Source organism: Echinococcus granulosus (genome assembly GCF_000524195.1).
Source record: "Echinococcus granulosus chromosome Unknown EG_S00011, whole genome shotgun sequence".
In the NCBI taxonomy this organism is placed as follows: domain Eukaryota; kingdom Metazoa; phylum Platyhelminthes; class Cestoda; order Cyclophyllidea; family Taeniidae; genus Echinococcus; species Echinococcus granulosus.
In genome coordinates, this window is record NW_020170391.1 from 67,438 (window position 1) to 92,569 (window position 25,132).

A 25,132-nucleotide genomic window follows, 5' to 3' on the forward strand; every position below is an offset into this window, starting at 1 on the left:
CTATTTTGGACTGATCTTAAGTGTTTCCTTCCTTTGGTTTGCAACTTTTTACCTCAGGTCCTTTTTTCTGTGTTTTTTCTCGTGATGCCTAAAATTGTGCTTTTTTGAGCAGCCTGCGTTAATTGCACACTACTATACGCATTAGGTAAAATTTTTGTGTAATCATCTTTGTATACTTCTATATTTTATCCTTTTTTCCTTAGTTTTGCACTTTTTTTAGCTTTTCAATTTTTTACTCTTTAGTTGTTTTAAATTTATTGCATTTAAATTTTTATGTCATTTTGTTTGTCTATTTTAGTGTGTTAGGTCGTTACACTCGTTTGTTTGAGCGCCTGTTTTTGGATGCGCTTGTCTATTTCTGGGATGATTTTGCTTTTTATTGTACCCGTTTTACTGCAATGGATGTTGTTTGTTTAGTTTGCTAGGGTTTAACTTTTTTTTTAGTAGGCAGCCATATATTTTTTTGAGCACATTTTACCTTAAGAATTTGGTTTATATTTAACGTCACTTTGCAACCTTTTTGTGTGTAACTGTCTGCTTAGCTACGTTGATTATTTTTTTCGTTTTTGTTGTTTTTATATTTACTTTTTTTTAGGTGAGATGAACGCATTGGAGAGCTGCGATGTACCAGCCATGCGTGTTCCAGATATGGAAAGGATTCGTGCTGCCCGTCGTAAGCGTCAACAACAACTTAAACGATGGGTTCAATATGACAAAACAATGGAAAAGAAGGAGAAGAGGACCCGTACCTCAACGTCTCCTCCTCCAGGTTCTACGCCTGGTGGACGTCAACATCCTGGTTTTGTGCGCTCTGTTCAGTTTTCGCAGGCAGTCATTCTTTTAGAAGCTGCTGCTCGAGATGATTTGAACGAGGGTAATTTTTTTTTCATTTGCATACTTTAAACGATTGGCTTCTGTTTTTTTTTTCTGGGCAATTTACTTTATCTCAAATATATAAACTTTAACTGACGGCAAAGCCAAAAATACACTTATTGGTCTAAATTGAAACAATTGTTTTCTATTTATGCATCCTGCAATATTAAATGGATTGTAGACTTTTTATGTGCTTTATTTGTTTGCTTTTTTGAGTCAAATGATATGATGGTTTTTTTCAATTATAGCTAACCCTTTTTTATGGCTTAACAGTCCTGGACTTTGTCATCTATTTTTCTATCGTTAACAACTTTACACAAATGCACGGTCTGGTCTTTCGACATTGATTCGCCAATTGATCTTACTACCTGCATATAATCATTGCGTCTTTAGCGTGGACGATCACCTTGAATACGAATTGTACTGTATTTTCATTAATGTCTTTTTATTTAAGGCCATGGAGAAACATCTTGAATAATTTGCAAAGGTTTTTGCTTTGCATCAAATTAGCAAGGAGTGTGGTTGTTACCTACAAAACTTTAAGGATAAAAATATTCAACGATCGTTACAGTTTGGACTTTGCGCCATTTTGAAAAGGGCCAGTGCTTAGTGTGTTTACGAGTATCATAAAAATTATTTTGCGGCCAAAAATGTCCACAACACTAATATTGCCATACTGTAACCTTTTCTATGTTTGCACTCTGATCAAATGACAGCAGTCTAACTTTTCCCACTACATTTCCTGACCTCTTATTCTTTTACTAAGGCAAATATCATGGTGTGTTCATCATTTAGTTTACGCAGGAATCGCTTCTTTATTTGCCGCAGGTCAAAATTTCTTAAGAATTTCCGGGGTTTTAGCATGTGCTTGTTGGTAAATACGTACAAACTCTTTTTAGTAGCTATGTTTTATTTACTTCACATTTGAAGTGGGGGAAATGGCAGTGCAACGTTTTGAAGTGTTTATTCTTAACACGTAATTTGTCCTGGATCTTGAATAGTCAATCAAACGTAACTGAGGATTTTTCATCTCTCGTCACGTTGTGTTCACATGAGCATTTAAAGCCCAACGTCATATTTGTTCTAATGTATTGCAATAGTGTGCTTTGATCGGCTCATTTTGATTAAATATAGCGCTTTTACTTTACGCACTATGGCTCGTAAACTTAAATTTTTATCATCCAATCCCTTTTTATATGAAGCATAACCATTTGGCACTTTAATAAGTGCGTTGCTGCTGTATTATCGGATAAATGTGAGGATTTTAATCTTATTTTGCCTTACTTGCCTCAATCGACTATATCCTCGCCTTCTCATACCCAAGTTATTAATGTTGCCAACTTAGTGACATGCGATATTGTTTCAACCTTAGAAAATTGTCTATACTATCCTGTTTTTCGAACATTAACATTGCCTTAAATGGACAAAATTGGGGAATTTTGGTGTTGATTATTACAATGAGATGTTTTTCTCATTTCACCAGCCGTCATTTTACCCCGTTATAATAGAAGCCTTTTTTAGAATGTACGTCAAACTTATTCCTCTTGCATAAGTTTGTATGTCTATGGTCATTTAAAATAAGTCAAGCCAAAGGTGATTACATGCAGTCACTCAGGCATCGTGTAATGCATTCCACATTGATCCTTATGTAAATTGGGGCAGCGCCGAAAACGAAAAAAAAACTCTATGTTAGCACAACAATTACGATAAAGTATTAACTCTTCGACGCTTACAAATGCGCTCCCTGGATTAAACTAGGCGGTTACAAGTTAACGTTTTCCCCAGAGTCTACGAGTGCGTCTAGTGCATTCATTTAAGCCATCCTCTATTCGGAGATTTAACGTGGTTGTCAAAATTGAAAGCCCGAACACAGCACCGTGAAGCAGTGGGAGATTTAAGGACATTTTTCATTTGTATACTATTCCTCATAAGTTTTTGGCTTATCCTTTATCCTACCCCTTTTTTGTTGTTATGGCTTAATCACAGTACCCTGCTATTCTCACATCAAATCGCTTTCGCTCTCGTTTGGAAACCAACTATATTTTAAGCATGGTTCGCAAAATCTCCTTCTTCAACTGCATCATGAAACAAATTGATACGGATACAGTTGATATTTAATGTTTTCATTTGTTAAAATGATTTGAAGTCCATGAAACTGATGCCTTTCACTAATAATTTGCGGGGATTTGCCTACAATCTGTAGGTGCATGGGATGAAATTGTTAGCTGAGTCTGCCGACGTGAGCGGACCTTTAAGAAAAAGTGTTTAGCAAGTATTTAGACTGTCAGCTCCTATGTACTTTCTTTCTGTCTTCTACCAAAGTGTAGGAAGGTTATGGGAATGCTTTGCAATTGTGCTGTTTTATTCTAGTAAGCGCACAAGTGAGCAAGATTATGTCACTTTTTAGGTGTTTCTTTTTAAATTTGTTACTTGTTCACATTCTTTTGAACTGCATCCTCTGAAACACGCAAGCTATGCAACAGCACTAAGAAAGAAATGAATCTTCCTCGGAAAAAATTCATTTACCAAATGTGCATTTAGATATGCAGACAGTTTATTTTATTGTGAGAGTTTGGGCTCCGATGGGGTAAAAGCGACTCACAGGTTTAAAAACAATAATTTTTCATTTACGATCTTCCCCGCATGCTTTGACGCCTTTGAATGAATATTTTTATGGGAATGTAGTGATTCTCTCAACAAACAATAATCCCTTCATGCACCTTTCAGTGCGCAAATTGCTAAACCAAGGCGTTTGCCCCAACGTGACAAACATGGACGGATTGACGGCATTGCATCAAGTACGTTCATTGAGTAACACATTCACATTCTCAAAAGCTACTTTAAAACTTCGATGGAATGCGATTTCTATCAATCCCTCCTCGGATGTATTGTGATGGCTGCTTAAAATAAGTTTTATACACATTTTAACTAAAATAACGTCCTCGTTTCACCACCCATGATAATTTATGTCATTTTTATTTGTTTTAAATCGTTAAACAATAACAAAATGATTTTGACTTAGTCCACCGAACATGCCAAGACGCGAATGTATGATTTATCATGAAAGCTCCGACGATGAATTTTAGTATCAGTTAAGTACCTAAAGGCTCATTAGCATTCTTAAACTTTACCTCTTGCTATGTGTTTTACTCTTCTAAACCAAAAAGACTTATTTCTTATTTTGGATAGGTTGATGCGTTTTAGCATGACTTATTATTTGAACCTCGGGTTTGGGTCGGTATACAGAAATTAGGGCAAAATCTATGGCCAACATGACTATCTTTTGACTGCCTCAAACTCAACAACCAACCGACTATGCTATTGCTGTCCAAACAAAAGTCAGTCTATCAGGTCTTCTTTGTTCCACATCTTTGACTTTGAGGTGTTTCTAGTTTGGCTCAAATCAACAAAAACACATATATGCATATAATGCCCACATTCCCCCGCGCGCGGTCGTAATATGACATGCCAGCATGAAAAGCGGTTTGTTATCAGCGTGCAGAAGGGCTGGTTGGTTATGAGCATGACCGGAACATCATGCCGACAAGACGGAAATTCAAACCGCGAGAATCGAGCGGTTTGAGTAGCTAAATTTGTATGTTAGTGAACATATGATCACTGCAGATATATGGTTTCCATCGTAGAAAAATAGGCAGATAAATATGTTCTCTCTTTCCATTATTGTAGACAGGAATACTAACTTGTGAGGCTATAGCTTATACAATTTCGAAAAGCATTCGCATAAATTTCTTCAAAAATGTTTGATAAGTGTGATCTTGGTACGATAACGTGTTTTGGAATTGAGTTTTCACCGCTACCAATATCTAAGATATGGAAAAAACCAACTGTGTTTCTCCTGAATTCAACGAAGAGGTAAATCACATTTCATTGTATAATAACTCCTTTCAAAGTGTGTTTGTGAGTAAACTCCTTTTAGTGCGAAAGGTGTATGAGCTTTCAGAAATCATTTAAAATGACATTTCCGCTTTATTTATAGTTCCCCACAGGTGGTTAGTTCGTCCACATTTTTTTATCAAGTCCAATACCATTTGCCGATTTGGAGTGCTAGTTCTGGAAGGAAACTAGTACAATTAAAAAGTGATGAAGCTACTTAAACGCATATTTTACGTGTGGAAAATGGTTGATTCTACCGATGAATTTTCACAAAATATGCTGCATAGAAGAGATGAGAAGTTGTGTTGCGTCATTTCATTTTGATAGCCTTGAAGCCTGTGATCTACATATCTAAATACCTCACTGAATTATATCTCTTCGCCAATTTACCGTGTAGTAGACAATTGCCTACATCAAATGCATTTTTTCAGCACTGTAATCCTCATTCCAAGAAAACTTTTTTTTGCCAAACATTGATATAGAAAGGTAATTGTCTAAAATTACGTGGTGACGTATGTCAATTGATATATTATACACTCAAATTTAAAATCCTTTTATCATATAGAAATCTTGTGATCTTAGATCATGGGCTCTGTATTCCCCAGGCAACTCTTAACACCCGTTTTGGCCATTCGTTAGAAATGGAATTTGCAACGCTTTGACCTTGTCAGTTAAACATGATTTCGGCAATGCTAATCGATCACAATGACCCTCACAAGTGCCAGCTTGATGAATCACGTTGACACTGATAAATTTCAAACCCTCATTTTGAGGTGCCCCAATTGTTTTGCCAACTCCGTATATAAATGGCTCGCAATGCTTACATACACTAGAAAAAAAAACCCTGTCATCAGGGCAAAGAATTTTTTGTTAAACTCCATTATCTGAAGGTAATTGTAGAAAACTTTGATCAAAGGGAACTCAGTAGGGGCTAAGATACTTCTCGTCGGGTTGCTAAAGTGCATTTCCATGCTCCACACATGCGGAGTTAAGTGATGCCAACCCTACTGTTTATGACGTTCGGAATTTTTTCTCGTTACATTATTGCAGTGGATACAACGACCGTTTATCACTTCATAGTAAGAATAAGACAAATAAAAGTTGAATGTGACTTTAATACGGCCAACTTGTGCAAAGGAGAGTTCTTGAGCAAAGAAGTCTTTTTGTGTCAATAGGGTATCAAAGCCAAACGGGTGCACTTTTCCACATAACGAAAGTTGCAGTACAACCGACAGCTTCTTCGCAGATGGCCTTCCCTTGATCTGATTAGCATGCTCAAAATGTGCTGCTTTGCGGGTGAAATATTCCAAAAACTGCATTCCACAGTCCTGTAATGCTAATTTAAAACATTTTTGGCACAGACATCTGCGATTGAACAACTCGGTTTCGAAATCACAGTTTATTTCACATCAAACGTCCACGAGAAACGATTTAGGCGATATAATTCGGGTACCTTATATAAAAAAGGATATTTAAAAAGGCATGAGCATGTTCTACTTTAGTGACTCCGTGTTATGGAAGAGTGTTCATTTTTACAATCAAGAAGCATCCTATCACCAACTCTGACCCAAGCAAATCTTCACTGGCGCGGTGCCACAAAGTTATGGGAAGTCTAGTGGTTATATGGAGGCCGGCTGTTGCCTACTGTTAGTTGCGGTGTACTCCTCGGCAAATATGCTGGGTTTAAAGTTGTGATTGGGCCATGGCTTACTGTCTTATGATAATTAGAATAAACTATCTCGTCATTAAAGCAAGAAACTGGTTTAAAAGCAGCTAATTGTTCGGCTCTTTGAATCTCTGGGTCATTTAATGGATCCCTTTCTGCTACAATATTACTAGGCATCGCCAATTTTCCAAATAATTTAAATCATTGGAGAAATTGGCGGATCTTTTAATTGGTGTTAGCCTTAATTGTCCATTTTAACCGCCAAATTTATCAAACTGCTGTGATCGTCCATCACCTTATTCAGGAGCGTCGAAAGTGAACAACTAGTAATGCACGTAGGAGGGGTTTGCGTTGACAAAATCCATCTGTAAACATCATTTCAAACCGGAAAGTATTCAGTAAGCTTGGATTTCTGTCCCTTGTGTCTTCGGTTATCAATAGTTGCTGTCGAATCCAACCATCACGTAAAAGTTTATCAATGATTTGCATAAAATTCAGAAAATGAATGTTAAAGTTAGACCGTTGTAGTGAGCAAAAATTCATAAGAAATTTACTTTATGCAAACAAATTGAATAGCGCACTTATCTATGTCGACGTACCCTCGCCCTTTGCTAATTGACATTGCGTTTTGCGAATGTAGGCCTTTGGTTCAAGGGACGTAGCCATTTGACAGCAGTAACTTCCGTTGACGCTTAGCTGACGTCCCACCGTCGTATTATTTCCATTGGGGAAATGGAACCCCTTCACTACTCAGCTGCTGATACTTTTGACGTCCAGTATCGGGTTGGAGGCGGTAATTTGGTGTTTGCACAGCCAAATGCACAAACCATGCTTTTTTATTGCGAGGGTGAGAACGACGCCACCCTGTTTCAAGGCGGCTCCTTCGTGTTTGTGAATTCTGCTTTGGCGACCTTAAGTGTCACTATGTGCGAAAAGTAAGCTGGTGTTGATTCACCCTCTGAGTTGTTGCGCTCGGTCCCTTTCTCTGCCTCAACTGCTATTCGCGCCACCCGTTTTCGTTATGCGAATTTCTTTTAGCTAGTTTCAAGGCATTTTCGGCTTGCCACCGTCGAAAAGGAATGCGTTATGACTGCAGTCATTTAAAACGTCAAAATACACTTGTAAGCTGTCTATTACTACCAGATACTGTTTGGTTCGTGCATTCAAGATGTAAAATCTCATGCTCGTGGATTAATTCCTGAGCCATTAAGTTCAATGAACCATTGCCTATTAGGGGCGGTACTCTCTACGCCGTTATGTAACATGGCTTATAGGGTATTTTTGTTCAGCGTATATTTGGGACTGTCATCACCGGTAATTTGGCCTAAAGCATTCTTGACATAGCGTGATATATTCTAAATGCTATAAGGCATAGTTAATTTAACTAACACAAAAAAAGAACTTTTAAGAATAAGATTAGTGGGTTTGAAACACAGGTTAATGCGTTATCTTTTACCATTCTCTAAATAAATAGTATAAAATAACAATATTAATCGGCTTATTCTATTATCCATTTCCTTTTTCTGTCCCATCGCGAGGTTTTGAGTTCAGTCTCGGCATTATTTCTTCATTATTCATTTGCCCAAATTATCGTCTGTAATAATTAACGATCCACTCCAGGTCTTCCAACCAATTCCAGCCGCAGAAATTCACCTTGGCATTTGGAATACATGATTTTGTATTACAGTTTCGTCACGAGGTTTTGGAAGACTTTCCGCTTGGTAAAATGTTGCGTCTCTCTCTGATCTCTTGACAGTTTCATCAAAATATTGATAGTGGCCGAAAGTCAAACATTTAAGTATTTCAAATCGGTCTTGTTGGCATTTGTATTTTTCATTTTAAATAAGGCACCAAGACTGCAATTGACTGCATATTTTGCACTTACGGGAGGGTTATGGTGGTTTCATTGCATGAAAATTAAAAGACATTAAATTTGCCATCTACTTGGGGTGCAGTGCTGTATCGACAACAACCAGGAGATGTGTCGCCTACTCATTCGCTTTGGAGCGGACGTGAACGCTCGGGACACGGAGCTGTGGACGCCCCTGCATGCGGCTGCCACTTGCTGTCACGCGGACCTTTGCAAACTCCTCATCGATAAGTGAGTCATCACCCGTGTCCATTTGAATTCCTTCTCCATATTTCAGCCTCCGTCACTGCAATTGACGACATCTGGTTGTTCAATCTGCCTGTGTGACGATGGCGTGTAGCTAAGCCTTTGATGAAGAATAGAGCTCTTGTTGAATGCCCGATTAAATCATTTGAGGTACAAATTTATTAACTGTTTCCCTTGGACTGAATGCTCTGCGTAGTGTCACCTAAGTGGTTCTACTAAAAGTGGTTGCGATGCCTAAACGCAGAGATCGGAGGAGGAGACAAAGGTCGCTGAATTCGTTACTTGGTTTTAAATATACTCTTCAAAAGTTTACAAGAAACCTTGTACTTGTTTTTAGTGTCTAAAACCTGTTGCCTTTTATGCCACTCAACCGGTGTCGTTCGGAAAAGCGGTATTAATCGACGACATGCGCGATATGCCGCATTTACGAGGTGGTGCAGAAAGCGCTAATATATAGCCACAAATACCCAGTTTTGGCACAAATGTGTTTCCGTTTACAATATGCCGAAATAATGATATAAAGCAACATGTTTAAGTGGGGAAATCATTAAAGGTTTCAATAACGATGATATGAGAGAAGCGTCTCTTAAATCTTGTATAGTGCACAAAGTGTTATAAGGTGAAGTTTTTCCTTTCCTCTTTGACGTTCCTCATACTTTGTCCACTTATCTTTGCCATAAACGCAATTGTAAAATCACTAATTCACGTCTTTGTTTGCATATGCTCATCCCTATAACGTAAAGGTGTAAAACAGTATATATTGCACTTGTTTCGCTTTCTGAGATGTCGTAAGCGACCAAATAGAAATTAAACTACAAGTAGTATGAGGAGCACAACCTTCTTTATAAAACGGAAATATCAGGTGGGCGCGTATGCGTTTTACGACCGAAGAGTGTGTGGTATGAAGGGGAAGAGACGGATTTAGGTCGTTTGTCTCAGTGACAAATTTGTTACCACGTAGCACCTGTTAGATCTCACATCTACATCTATGCGAATCACGCGGTGACATCCTAGTGGTTCGTCAAAACGTAAATGATTATTAACTGCGCGCACTGGACAGGAGTGGATTTATCGCCAAAACCAACGTACTGTTTCTTTATGGAATAAATTTACGTGCTTGATTTGGTTCGTTTAAATTAAGCATTAGGAATATTATTGCGGGAAACAATCCCAAGGTGACTGGCATGAATTGCTAACTTCCTCAGGTTGAATAGGGGTAATGATTAAGGAAATTGAAAATTAAGCCGGCTGCGCTAAAAAAAGCGCGTAAAAACTACCATTTCTTTTAAATTAAGTGCATCTGGGTTCCAGACTTCTTACGATCGGGATATGTATTCTGCGATGGCCTTCAACACTACAGTTCAGTTCGTTAAAGTATATACCATTTTAAACTATTTGCGAATGGGTCTAGCAACCGCAAATTTTAAAATAGCAGTAATGCCTCAATAATTCGCGGAAATTATCCAATTCGTCCGCGAAATTACCCGCAATCCACCATCCCTTATTAGTCATAATTGACATTAATGTACCTGATTGTAGGACTTACTCTGTTACGTATTCGCACAAGAGACAAAAACGAAAAATTGGAGATGCATACGCTGTGTCTAGATTATGTCGGTGTTTCCTCTGCTGGCACAAAATATTGCCTGAGGTTGGTATCTAGTATAGACCTCTTGAATAGATTTGGGTCAGGCTCAACTATCCATTGACCTGGGCGCTTTTAGCTCTGAACTGACGCTTAAAAATCGTCTAACAATCAGGTGGGCGAAAAAGTTTGTTCGTCTCCCTGTTTTAACTGTCAGGACTTATCGAACATTGACATTCATTCATGTGCATTGTAAAGCATGGTCGTACAATCTTCTGCTTGTATTCTTCATTCCCCTTACCTCTAGGTCGCTTTGACCTAATGGGTATGTCTCAAGTCTGTCGGGTTAACAAATCGTGTTTAGCTTGGTCTCAAAGCTAAAACAGAAGCTTCTCGTAGCGTCCGTAGAGTAATTGGAGAGGACGTCATCAGTTCAACATGTTTGATTGTTCTGGTGATGAATTGCTTAAGAAATTGGCTTTATGAGGAATTAAGTCTCGCAACCAACAATCTATTCACAACTACCTTGACTGGGAGGGGAAAGTCATGAGAACCAAGCCAATGGGTCCCATACACATCAGTAGGTTCTTCACTTCCTTTGCATCATAGAAGCGCGCCCTTGGGAAAGGAATGTTTGTAGACTGCGTCGTGATGAAAAATGGTTTTTGTGTTCCAGCTTTAAGCTAGTAACTATATTAGTGGCAATTTTCAAAAGATTCGCTCACTACTCTACAATTTAAAGGCAGTAATTAATCTCCAGGAGATTATGTTTTGTGTGTTTAATGAACTGTATACACAATTGTTCACTATGAAGGCCAAACAACTGGCTTTGATCCATTGGCTCGATATATGCAACTCGGTGTGTAAGAAAACCTTGTAAAGCAATTAGAATTAGTTAGTCACAAGAAAATTCTAATTTTATTGGAATTTCACAAGACTTCATATCGGAACCTAAAGGTGAGTCGAAATTCTGTTACAGCTGGTGTTCATTTTTGAGACTACGAACACCATCAGTGTCCCTGCGGGAGCAATTGGGAGATAAGACCTCGGTAAAACGAGATCCCCAATATCGACTAGGCATGTGCAAAAACAGCACTTGCGCTCACGTCTGCTGGCTAGAGCGCTGAGCCGTGGGCTTGTCCCGCTCTCGTGCATTTCCAGTATTTTGATTGGCCACAGTCTGATCGCGAATACTGGCACACTCAAAGTGCATCCGCATAATTATTGGCCAATCAGGTTGGAGTCAATGAATGGCCTAGGACGTTCGAGAAAGGGAACTTGTAGGCAACTTTAGGACCCAGAAATAAAAATACTGCTTCTGAGGTTGCTGACATTTCGAGAATTTTCACGTAGGAATGACAGGTACTAACTCGCGTCCCCAATATTTCTCTGGTATTCTTACAAGCGAGTATTGGAGAATTGCATGCAAAATAGGCATTTTAAATATCAAAGTGAGGGAAAAATGGAATCAGCTAGGCCTAATTTTTCTTGACTTCAAAGAGCAAAATGTTTCACTGCAGTGGAATTCGCAGGCTTGTCTTCTTGGGAAATATAATAAATCCGAAGCGGTGACTAATTCATCAAAAATATATTCGTCAGATTTTCGCTGTCGTTTCATATTTGCGTTTACTGCTTTTTTCGGATAACTTTGTCGCACTACCTGCTCGTGTATACTGAACAAAAGGCAACATCCAATGCAGCTTTTTAGCTACAAAAAGAAATTCCGATCCTATAGACACATTTGCCCAAATTTATTTACACGAATTTGTGAAGCAGGTAATAAAAGATGGAGGTAGTGGTTTGGTTCAGTGAATGGAAGTTCTAAAGATTTTGCAGACTTTCTTTTCTCTATTTTGAACTGTAATAAAAAGGCAGTCATGTGCTTTTGTTAGACTTTCCAACTGGTAAAAATCGTCTTACTATCGTACTGTCGGATGTTTTCTACTCTTGTTTCAACCGGGGGGCATTAAAACCAGGATAATTTTTTTTCAATGATTTACCAACTAGCTACGCAGCACGTGCTCGCACACTGTGAGGCAGGGTTGTTCTCCACGTGACGATGCAGCAGTCGCGATGCCGTCGGTTCCGCGACTCCTGCAACTCGCCCCAATATCAGTGAGGTGCACGCGTTATGAGAGTTTTCTCGGCCTTGTCTACGCCATTGAGGGAAAAAATTACACCAAGAAGCACAGCTATGCATGAAAATGAGCTCAAATTTCTGTTTATTTAAATGTCTGGCTTGTGGTGTTTGGGTGCTCCATCAAAGTGGATTCAACCAATACGAACGGGTTCTCCAAATACTGTGATATTTTTGAAGAACTTGTCTTCCACTTGGGCATTCATATGCCAAGTCAAATCAAATGTGAAATGCTTTACTCGGATAAGAGATTGCTTGATAGAGCACCGAAGCTTGCATAAGTGGAAGCTAAAATTGTTACAAATTTGATAGAGCCAGGTGCCATTAAAAATGATATCGAATGCTGATTCGCCCCATCATGTTGGTCCATGTGAATTCAGATGAATACCATAACTGTTGCAAAAATTCGGGTGAGTATAAGCACCATTCAAGCAATGCCGAACCGTAGCGACACCTGCGAACCTATCAGTGATCACGATCTTGCTGACAGAATTGAGTCACTTTGTGGTGTTGCCAGGGCAATCGCGTAGCATAGTAGAAAATAAACAATGCAGATATCAGTAAGTTAGTTGAGTTTCTCGAGGTTATGCTGCATTTGCAAAAATCTGTTCTCATCTCTTCAAGGTTCGCATTATTTTGCAAGCAATTTAAGGGACTAAAATTTTCCAACAAAATTAATTCAGATTTCATAAAGCGAGTTCTACTTAATCTTTTGAGAATTCAAGGGGACTCCTTAAATTTTATTCTGATGGAAAGCAAGTGGGACTTTAGCGTGCTAGAATTTTCTTCACTTGTTAGTGTAACGTTATTACCAGGACGCTGATAGCTACATAATGTAGTAAACTATAAAAGAAGCCTTGGTTTTTTAAGAACATATCATTAGTCCTTTAAATTCACAAACATGGGACGTTGGAAGGTATCAGTGGTGGAGCGCAATGCTTTGAAGTCCAAAGATGTGCAGTTTGGAGGCAGAACTCATCCTGACGAATGAGAGGGTAGTGCTACTGTGCAATTCTCGAACCCATCAAGATACTGCCAAACAAGCCTTACCATTAAAAACCCTGGGATATTTACTTAAGCACATGAATCTCATTTTGGCTTCCATTTTCGCAGTAAGCATATTAATTGGTGATCTAAAACTGGGCGTTGTTTCAGCCAAACTGAAATCGAGAACGTGCCTCAGTGATTTTAATTTGGGCAAAATCATTTAGTTCAAAGAATTCGTAGGTTTACTCAGTAGACGAACTTTCTCCGCTCTCAATCAGTGGCTTACCCTCAAGGTTCGATAGTGATTTTTCTACTTCGAAGCGGCTTGAAAAAAAACCCTCCACTATTTCGAGGTGACTCAGATTAGCGCATTATGCAGCAGTAACTATATGTACATATACAAATTGGCGAAGGTATTCCTTTGGTTTAAATGAAAATCACAATCCGAGGCCCTCAAACAATCAAATAAGGGGGAGATAGAATCGCGAGACGCAAGACAGAGGGTTGATATCCCTATTTACTGATCGTTTACTTTAATCAAACGCAAATATAAGCTAGGCCCTCACCTTGAATTATGTATATGATGGTGTCTTGGAGTTCAATGAAAAGGAGCCAGAAAGCTGCCCATTTAGTTTGACATCAAATACACGAAAATTATCCGCTTAGAAGATTTATGCACTAGTTCTGTAAAAGTCAGCGTGTGGGAAATGTGACACTTTTTTCCCAGCTTCATTTATATTGTATGTTCTCAGGCATCAGCGACAGATCTCCGTGGCATGACGAAGTGCGCTACTTCGCAAATAGTTATGCAGCTGTGGATGATTGCTAGGTCCATAAATTACATTTACGACCAGAAACGGTAGACATATCCTCCTTTACACAATGTTCCTGTTAAAGTCTACTTATGCATGTGGGATAGGTGCGGAGATGCTTATAGCGACACAGCATTGCGCACACAAACTGTCGGTGAAGAAACTTACTTCTTTATCTGACACAAGTTCTATCTTAGTCTGCTGCAGCAATACTTAAAGTCCTTTTAATGTTTGAAAAATACCGCAACATATAAAGTCTTTTATTTACCACCTTTTATCTTATAAAATAAGTGTTATTTGGCTAGAAATAAGCATAAGCTAGCCTAGTTGAGTTCTCTTTTCAGATAGGCTGGCTTGACTTTTGTTTATTGTTACGCTGCATTTCCTTTAAGTGGTGCCGACCTCCTTGCCGTAAATGCTGATGGGAACATGCCCTACGATATCTGTGAAGACGACGCCACCCTCGATCTCATTGAAAGTGAAATGGCAAGCAGAGGTAATACCCACTTGTGGATCGTGACGCGATCTATGTCTTCGTCATTAGTAGAGACAATTTTAGCCCAAAAATTATTTGGTTTTCTTCATATGTACACACGAGTTATACTCAAATGTTCAATTAAAATGAAAAATATGCAGAATCAAGTCATTACACTTTCACCTAACCGAAATTTTCTTGGTCAAAGTACTGCGCATTTTTTATTGGATAAGTTAGAATTTCGTCCAACGTATTTTCTCGCGTTATTTGAGAGGATCATTAGGAACTGTCCTCAAAAGTACTAGCAAAACGGAAGGGAGCGGAAGGCCATTTTCAAGCTACTTAGGCAATTTCGTTTCCTGGTTCAGCCTACATCCGGACGCCTGGTAGTTATTCACTTCCCTGTCAAGTTTTACATCAAACATTCTGTTTGTAGTCTAAACATGTTGCTCTATTGTTCCAATGCTTATAATGCACTATGGGCGTGATTTTTGTCCAAAAAATGCATTATACCCTCAAGATCAATTAGACGGCCTGTATATTCAGCGGGTGTCTTAAACCGTGATATCTTTTTCTTTAATACACAGGCATAACCCAGGAGGATATTGACGAGAAACGTCGTGTTCCCGAGCGCGAAATGCTCGCGGCAATGGAACATTTGGTTAAAACCTCCGGCGACTTAAACCAACTTGACAGTCAAGGCGCGGCTCCTGTGAGCTTTTTTTGGGCCATTATCTTTTTGTTTCGTTTGATCCGTTCTATTTAGCTCACATTAAATGTCGCAAAGGCATTAAATTGTCGTACAGCCTTGCGAATAGGATGTAAAGGGATTGCGCTTCTCGTAAAATAAATAGCTAACATTTGGCGAATATCTGAATGCCCCTTGTCACGCAAAGTAGCACAGCAATTTAAAAAAAAAAACTCCTTCATATTTATGGGCTTAAGATAATCAATTTACACGAACTCAAAAAGCTGTTTTTTTTTCACTCCAGTTTCTATTATGACTCGATAGGTTCCATGTAACTTAGCAACCGTTTACTGACAGCATTTTAGAAATTTTACTTACTCTCAAATTACTTCATTATGAGCTTGCAATTCAGTTACTCCATGTTTCGTACTCAGACCTCAATGTAGGTAGCATAACTTTGAGGTTCCAAGACACGGTCTAAAAATCCCTTACTAGCTTGCTATTCATTTCTTTTTGCAAAATCAGCGAACGTAGGTATGGTAATGTGCACACTCGCAATAGCGCTTAAACATTTCCCATTTTCCTTTTTCTCACGATTTCAGCTTCTCTACGCGCTTTCTCGCGTCTAGCTTTGATGCATATACTCTGAGGAACAATTTTTTTCCATGCAAGTGGCCGGTCATGAATAAAAGTGTGGTCGGAATGAGTAGTAATACAAAATCTCATTAACAGTTGAGGGTGATTTTTTGTACGCATTTCAACGCTAAATAGTTTGGTAATGTTTAAGTGGCAAATATAATGCATTGAGTTCAGCCTTTTTTATCGTAAAAGATAAAAGTTAAATTGCATTTGCAGTTGCACATCGCGGCAGCGTGTGGCTACTTGGACGTAGTTGGCTTCCTTCTCCAGCATGGAGCGAACATTGATTTGCCCGACCGAGATGGCTGGATGGCCATTCATGTGGCCGCATGCTGGGGACAGGTAAGATACTCATCTTTTTTACTCTTTTAACCTCCAGCAACGCACACGCACATTTGACAATTTTCCGTAAGCTTTTTATCGAAGGCAAAGTAGGATGCATCTGTTTGAGACGGTGCTCTTCAGAAGCCAAAAGCACCCCTTCTACAGTTGGTTTGCTCCCAATATTTGAAAATGGTATGGGCTATTATTGCCATGAATACATACATTCAACTGTAATAAGTCTAAACCACTGCATTCAGTGTTCAAATAATCAAGCGGCAAAAGAGATCTTGGAATGCTCCTGGTAAGGAAAAGTGAATTTCTTTTTATTGTATGAAGGAAAAGGTGCCATTGTGAAGATTTAAACGCGGTTACACTCTTCCAACTCAATTTTCAACTAATCATGTAAATAGCATTTCCTTTGTTTATCAAAATGCCGTACTGTATGAAAGATGACTGTGTCCTCAAAATTAAATGTCTTTATTTAACCGTTTAGTATGAAGTGATAGAAATGTTGACCAACTTTGGTGCCAAATTGGATACACCAACTGTAAATGGCGGCGAGACGGTGTTCGACATCTGCGAGGATGAGAAACTGCATGAGCGTCTGGTGCTCCTCAGGGAAGAACTGAAACGCTGGCAATCCTTCCATTTAGTCCAAAATCAAATCAATGCATCCAATGGCAACAGTGATGTTAACAACAGAAACCGTGGTGGACTCAGTCGACGTCGGAGCAGCAATCCTCGAAGGCAAGTTCAAACAAGTGACAGACAGAGAACGCGTTTCTTTTTTTATACAAATATTCAACGCTTGAATGCTAGGCTAAGAACGTTGTAAACTTTTTGAAAGGTAGCCTTTTATCAAGATCCAATTATACTACATTTTCTTCTAATTTTTCCTTGTAAAACCCTCTACAGTGCTTATAATGGGCCTACAGGGAACGGTACTTTACAGAAACCCGTTTTTAATGCTAACGACATTTATGCTATATCCTAGAATTCTGAAACATTCTGAGGTGCACGATTTTATTCAACGCAACTTTTCTACCTTAGTTTTGCCCACTGTTCTACCTTTTTAGTTGTCTTCTGTAGGAGTTTCTTGAATATGACCAATTTCCCAGGGAATTGGCAGAAGCGTACTGTATATCGGTTTAATTTAAATTTGAAAATAGATTTACCTTCCACCTCATCAAATGCTCTGTTTTGTACTTTGATATCAAAAGTTCACTTTTCCTGTATTGTATAAAGACCCATTTGGGTGAGTGTAATAAAACGGCTCATTTTCCCGCTTTCCAGGTCACAACGAATTTGGGTAAAGTATGTTCCATTTCAATCATGCTGAGATCTTAATCTCGAGGCAAAACTTCTTCTTGTAGCATTTGTAGGATACTAAACGTTGTATAGGTATGCTTATACTTTCTTAACCCGAAAATGATAATTTTGAATCTTCACATTTATTTACAAATTGCATTTCTCTTCGGATTCACAAGCACTTTCCATTGGAAGTATATTCGATTAAATGCCTACTTGCAAGTGGCGAGCCATTAAACCTTTTGAAGAGATTTGTCATCATTGGTTTATTAATAATTTCTCAAGTTGATTGCTTTTTGTACCCACCTACGTTCACTCAGGTTCTGCTTGCGGACAGATTTTCCATTGATTGGCAGAAAGTGAGTAGTCGCTTTGTAGTTGAGTTAGGCTGGGAGAGTTACTTACAGTAACAGTTGACGTCAATGAAAATTCACCTCTGGTTTACTGTTCTTAGCACGATCAAGACATTTTTCCCAACTATGGAGCATTTTCATCAGCCAGATTTGGAACTGACTTGTCTAGGCAACAGTAAAATGGAAACATGATGTATGAGGGTACCCCAGAAGTTAACCCCCTCAGTTCTGGAATGGCAGATGCAACACGAATAATAGGTCTACCAGGCAGGCTAGATGGTAAGAAAAATTAAATGTAGGTAAGACGCATCCGATTTGTTGAATCGTTCTTCATCTATCTGCTAGAGCTAGAAACAGGTTTCAGTGCTCTGATGATACTTGTGAATCAATTTGAGAATATTTTCCATTTTGTGTTCTTCAATTCTGATTCACTTAACTTCCTAAATAAAATCTCAAGGTTTATCATGAATTCATTTATAGTTTTTTACCCTACGTACGACTCGTTGCGCTTAAGTGTAGGCACATGGCGAACCTGGCAATGCTGTGACAAATGGCAATAAACGACCACCTCAACCTTTTCTAATGCTTTTAGAATGTACGCGACCACTTAAAAAGTTCCTGCTGGAGAATTTATCTCGAACTGATGAAAGTGCAACATAAATATGCTAGCCTCATCGGTCATGCAGTTTATAATGGTCTGGGTAATAACAACTATGTGTCTTTGTCCACGTGTTAACGGGGCGTGATATATCCAATAATCGTGTTTAAGGAAATTGTGTTGTGATATGTCTGAGCTCTTACCTCCATTGTACACTCCCTCTATCTCTCTGCTTTGAATAACAGTTCTCCTATGATTTCTTAACAAATCGTGCAGTTAGGACGCATGCGATAGCCTCCCTCCTGGCTGAGATGTCTTTTAGAAATCCAGTTTCCAAGTCTGGTAAATTTAAGACCATTAAATAGCTTACAAAGTAATCTACGATAACAATTTTTGCTCTCTAGTTCCTCTATCCGACGAACAAGCATGCGAGACAAGGCGAAACTGTCGTGGAAGGAGGCGCGCCAGGAAGCGGAGACGTGCTCTCTGGTCGTGCCTACAGCTGACGGCGATTCTGTGGAGGAGGTCGTGAAGACGCCAGTTTGGATGACTGCAGTTGACGACTCCAACGGAGGCCCGATCATGCACAACAGCAATCCCCCTGAGGCTCCTCACCCCCCTCCTGACACCCACCGGCGATGGGGTGCTCAACCCTCCAACTCCTTACCAGCAAATGCGCGCTTGAGGCCTTCCAATGCTCTTCCAATCAAAAGCACGCCTGTAAGCACGACCAAATCCTGCTTTGGGGTAGCAGTACTGCACTGCCAACTGTTATGCTTGAAATAGCGATTTGACGAACTAGGCCACAGTGGTTTGACACATATGTATACGCATGTATCATTCAGTGACGAGTTAAAATTTCTGGGATTTCCTTAGTATTTCTGAGTAGTTGATTTATCCACTCATTTTCAATTACAACGCTTAACATACAAGAGCACTTACATAACATAATATAAAGAAATATAAGGCAGTGCAATATAATACAAGGTACTGTAAGTATTAACAGCATAACGGGTAGGACCTCGGTAAAAGGCTTTGGTTTTTGGTCTACCATTGCAGTTGTTGTAACGTGGAGCCATAGCCGACTCCCCATGATTTTTACATTGAAATTTACTAACCAACTCAGGAAGTTGGCATCTGTGCGTAGGAATTTCCCAATCATGCCGTGTAGACGGGCCCCGCGCCTAGACTAGACTAGTGTTCATCCTTCGCCTCTAGTTGGAGGGGAGCCGCGAAACGCGTTTTGCCAGTTTCTGTGGATTCTGTGCGCTCCTTGTCATCTTTCCTTACCTTTTGTTTACGGTAGAAGTACTCTTGTGCTAGCATCTAGTCTTCTTGAGAGATGAGTTGAGCCAAAATATTGCAATATTCTTCAAAATCAGTATCTGGGATTATCCTGACATTTACTACGCCCGGAAACAGGTTCCAGGGAAGAGCTCGTATGGTGTGTTGTGTCTTTTGGCGCTAAGTACAGCTGAGCCACTTTTTAATATCCATTTCAATTTTGAAAGAGAAGGATTTAGCGGCACTGCCGCCAGTGTACCAGATTCCATGTCTCTCCCCCACCGATAGTTTCATGTCCTTGGAACGAGAAGAATGAGTAGAGGACGGCATATTTCGCCTGAGAAGCATGGTGAAAATTTACAGGCCATCATGATTTTAAGGGGATTGGGGTTCATGTCCTCCTCAGGGATCGATGGTGGCTGGCGTGAACTGACCACTTGTCACCTAAAAGATGCATTCAAACATGCATCTATTCCAATTGTACAAGTTTTCGACCGAATTCTTAGTCACTTTTATTTTAAGCATCACTATTTACAAATAAAAAGTAGAAACCTGATATCTTATTTGCATAGGACTTGGGGAGTGCGTTCCAGGTTTACAAGAGAGTTTACCGTCCGCATTATTAATGAGCACTGAGAGTTTGTTGTCTGTCTGATGTGTGACCACGCGACACCTTGTAGGGAAGTAGTCTGGTGAGTTTGTTTTCGAGTGAAATATCTCTTAATGCACAATGTTTAAGCCAGTGACTACAGGCTCATCATATTAGAGCAGGAATTAATTAAGCGTTATAGTGCTCTGTCGAATGCAAAGCTCATGATAGTACTGCACTTTCCACCAGCATTTTCGGCAATGCCTATGATTTTCTATTTATTTATAAATTCGACTGATGTTTACTCCTGTTGTGAAGCAAATACACGCTGCACAATTATGCTCAGTGAGTACTTGTGTTTATTCAAATACTTTGAATTTATTTGCTAAGTGATACTGACTCTAAATTTCTTTGTAAAGGTTCTAACTTTGGGCGATGATGGCATGCTCATAGGGTATCTCAGGAAACCCCATTTATTTAGCATGCTCCTTCCTAGAGATCTGGGACGTTAGATTAAATGTGCTTTTTTAACCCTTACATTTGTTTGCTGGTTTTTACTTCATTAGTCACTGACATGCTTTACATCCCCCTAAAAGGCAGTGGCTGCCGACAAATGATTTATTGTGATGTCTATTTGGGAGTAAATAAAAGGTTTTGGACCATTGCTAAAGTGAGCCAAAGGTTTGGAATTTTCTGCAATCATGCCAAAGTCCGTCAACAGTAATAACATTGTTTTGCAAGGTATAGACCGAATTTCCAGAACTCCCCATAGGGTAAATTGCATTGGGTTGCACTTTTCGGATCGCAAGTCTTCAAGTACAGCAAAAAAATTTTAATATAGTGGGGAAAAGTCTGCCATTATTATTTGAATAAATAGTCCGAAGTATAGGATATCGCATGATTTTATATTTGAATTCGGTTCTTAAATGATTTATCCAGTTTAGACTATTTATCTTTCGAAATTTGGGATCAACAGGCTTTAAGTAGGACCTTTTTAATTCGAACTAGCGGAAGAGTGCAGTTAAGCAAAATAAGTTCCGCAACTAAAGTTAGCTATGCTAGTGGAGCGCGAATTTAACGATAAATAAGAATGGGATTTGGTAGGAGGAAGGAAGAACGGAGGCTTTTTTCTTGCCAACTTGTTTTCCATGATGCCTTCTAAAATTATGCCCGCACCGGTAAGCAATTTTAGTTTCGTCACGCAAGTCCTTTCAGTGAGTGAAAGCACGCCTTATAATAAGGTTTTAGCCAAGCAGTTGTTAAATCCCAACTCCAACTTTATATAATGCTAAGTTCAACACGACTTTTAAGGAGCAGCCTAAATAGTATTTTAGCTTTTGAAGCGAAGAGCAACCGAAATAAGTGATGCGGTTTACAATCCGCTGAAGGATAAAGCTTTCTCAATTGAACACATTCGCATCGGAGAAAACACTCAATAAGCACAGCATTGCAAGCATTGAAAATTTTAAGAATTGCAAACTTTCGAAGGTTCGTTCTTTCATGCTGCATCATAAAAGACTCAGCAATAAGTCACTAATTCCCACTAACAGATTGCAAACCCTTTAGTCTTGCTAGATGCTGTCCTAGTCCCAACTTCGTAGTTCTTAATTCTTTACTAGGGCAGCGTACTGCTCTGGATAGTCGGAATGTGGAAGGATTTTAACTCCGTCTTGGGAGATTGTGTGGTCCGATTTGCTGGCCAATTCAACTCCCGAATAATACGTTGCGAAACAAATTAGGACACATTTAGCCTTGATATATTTTGAAGGATCCCTCAGTGGTCGACGGTCCCCGATTATCCTCACACAAGTCGGATTCTCTCGGTCGAAAGAGAGCCGCCGAGTCGCCACAGCTGCGTCCACGTCTCACTTCGCGGTTGGGCGAGTCAGTTGCACCGATTCGCGCCCCTAACGGAGCTCAGCCAAGTTCCCAAGCGCCACCGCCACCGGCCCATCAACAACAGACTATAGCTTCAGCGAACGGCGTGGGCCAAACAAATGTGCACCTGCACAACGCCTACTATTCTCTGGGCTCCCAGCAACCGTCCACGGCCGCAAAGGGGCGGTTGCAGGGGCGTGTCCCGCCGCACATTCTCCTCTCCACTGGCGCAAAGCCTGTGGTCAGTACAGCTCCTGGAGTCATCGCCTCTCCTCTCCAGCCCGGTGCCAGTCTCACCCGACCACCACTGAAGCGCGACCTCCTCATCAACGACTCGAGGAAGCTGGAGGAGAGCAGTTCTGGAAACAGCGGCAAGTGCTGTGTCCTCATGTAATGGACTCACTTGTGATGTCGTCCATGCAATCATTAAACCTGACCACTCTCTGTGATTATATCTCTCGTTTTAATTTCCTTTTCCCCTCCCACAAACCTTATGCCACCCTGTTTTCACGCCAATAGTACATAATGGAAAACAAGCCGTGGTATGCTTAAATATGTACAAATACATCCAATTTCTTTAATATTTACTTGCATATACACAAATACATGCATATAGCTAATCCATGTTTTTTTTCTAACTTGCTTCATCCAACTGGTGGTATATTTTAATGTAGGGATTAATTAGTTGGGTTTGAATAAGTGCCACTTTAATAAAGCCATTCACTCCTTGATTTTTATAATTAATCCTAATATTTTGAATTAAAACCACTTGAAGTAAATACATGAGCCATGTGCAGTGATCCACAACAATAATTTTTTGGTTTCGAAGCCTACGCAACGTTCACTTTGTGTAATCAAATGTCCGATTGGTCAACAATGGGTAGTGGAGTCGTGCAATTGTATACAAATACTCAAAATGCTTTTTACTCGTCTTCACACATAAATGAGCAACTTAAGTATTTTCTGTGAATTTTCCTTAAATTGGTGTGAACAAGCATGCAATAATTCCAGAGATCGTGTTAGGAGGGGAGCCAAAGCATCAAACTAATCATTTATGGCATTTGTTTAAATTCGAGTGAATTCCTGCATAATGCTAGCCAAGCTACTGGAGGACTCATTGCAATAGAAAAATGTTGCGAATATGTTCTTCACTGACATCATCAACTGGGATGTGATCAGTAATTTTATAACAGACCAAATTGGCATTCGCCATCTCGGGTGAATACTTTCACTATGATTGGGGCTGGTGTCGTGGAATTTGTCTTCCAGTTAAACCTGAATTCACACAAGCATTGTCAAGTTGCTACTAAATATGCCTAAATACCCATCACCCTACAGTGTTACACAGACTCGTTTCTCATTTATAAATGGTTTAATAATTTGAGAAAGAGTCCTTAATAGACAGGAATGCGTTTGGACCCGGTAAGTACCGATCAAAAATGCGTAGTAGCATAAACTTTAAGGCCGCTTATAAAGCTGGTAGGTATGGTACGTTTGATAACCCTGTAAAATACATGAGCCACACCCCACCGTCATTAACTCTGCTAGCTGTTACTATTCCATCAATTGGCCAAAATTACCACGTTGCTAGTGTTAGTGACTCATACTGTGTCATGATGTATCTTAAATGCATAAAAAGTAGCCACTCAACAAACGAACGGTACCACTATGACTGCACGCAATTTCACAGTCAGGAGAAATAAAAAGCCTTACCTTGCTGTTGGTACCAAGTCAGCACCGTTAAAGCTTGTGGTGTAGTTCACAGGTAACAAATCCAATGACTGTTGCGCAAACCTCCAATGGAGTTGTGGTAGCCCATTCTTCCGCTTCGCGTTTCACGAAGAGTAACAGCACGTCCTCCCAGCTTGGAGACTCCCTTGAAACCATGGCCAACCACTCTCTCATTCCGATGGTTACGTGAATGCACCCACCAACTTGATTACGTCCTTTTCGCAACACTTTATTCAATAGCTTACATCCAATTTGTCTATTTCAATCCAAATTACTGTTTCTACCTCCCATAAGGGAGTGATATCTATGCGCCACCGGGAACCTTTTACACCAAGTGAGGGGTAATTGTCGATTTCTGAAAAAACCTTTAGCAGGACTGATGTTTTGAATTACTACTCTCTAACATAACACCAACATCACCGAGAAAATGACTTCTGTTACCACAACCCCCAGCAGAGAGAACCACCTCAGTCCGCTCCCACTCAAGATCGGAATTCATAAAGCATGAGCCCAGTACCATCTTTTCAGAGTTGGAGCGATAGACATTTACATACCTACCCAACTCACTATTCAAACTACGCGCGTCATAGCTCGAATGAGCGGAAAACCCAACCTCTCATTTGACAAGCGAGTGACAAGTAAAGGCTACCAAAACAGATATCTTCAAAAATATGGATATTATTTGGTAAAAACGTTTTTTGTACTAATCTTATTGACTACTGTTTAGCCTTTTTTGGCCTGCATGCCACTCGTTGAATTTGTCTTTGGCAGCATTAATAAGTGATTCCAAATGCGCGGTGACGCGACACCGGTAGATACCATTTCCGTTACCTCCATTGCCTCGGACACCAGCATTGGAAAGTGTCGACTCAACCGACTCAATAAAGGGCGTCAATTTTGTCGCCTCAAAGCGACCTAAACTCTCGTAAATGCGAATTATTTTCTCCGCCATCGCAACAGTGGTCGTGGGAAGGCAGACCCAAAAATGACGCAGGAGTTCACCCGCAGCCGAGTAAAGCATACTCAGCTCCTTCGATTGCTCCGAGGAAAGCAGAAGCAGCACGGAGGAGGGCGCACCAGACTTCTCACCAGTCGCCGACTTTCCACCAGCCATGAGACAGCCACCGGCTGAGACGTCTGCGATGGCCAGCTGGACGTCACTGTTATTAAACAACAAACGACCGCCACGGTTGGG

At 39.9% G+C, this 25,132-nt stretch overlaps 2 protein-coding genes across 2 annotated transcripts in view; one reads left to right on the forward strand and one right to left on the reverse strand. All coding sequences in view use genetic code 11, as the record gives it.

The window, feature by feature from the left end:
- Window positions 1-600: 600 nt before the first annotated feature.
- EGR_02387 (Protein phosphatase 1 regulatory inhibitor subunit) lies at window positions 601-22,600 on the forward strand (the record flags this gene model as incomplete). The annotated part of the gene is made up of 10 exons (XM_024491636.1): window positions 601-874; window positions 3,601-3,671; window positions 8,389-8,534; window positions 14,463-14,566; window positions 15,133-15,257; window positions 16,089-16,214; window positions 16,690-16,947; window positions 17,286-17,329; window positions 18,860-19,175; window positions 22,097-22,600. The coding sequence occupies 10 exons, from the start codon at window positions 601-603 to the stop codon at window positions 22,598-22,600; spliced, it is 1,968 nt and encodes a 655-aa protein (XP_024353787.1).
- Window positions 22,601-24,646: 2,046 nt separating this feature from the next.
- Window positions 24,647-25,132, reverse strand: part of EGR_02388 (General transcription factor IIH subunit) — a gene marked incomplete at both ends in the record, with an annotated part of 2,248 nt that continues 1,762 nt past the window's right edge. Inside the window, one exon of the mRNA XM_024491637.1 lies at window positions 24,647-25,097. Coding sequence (XP_024353788.1) covers window positions 24,647-25,097 — 451 coding nt within the window. The remainder of the gene's footprint in view (window positions 25,098-25,132) is intronic.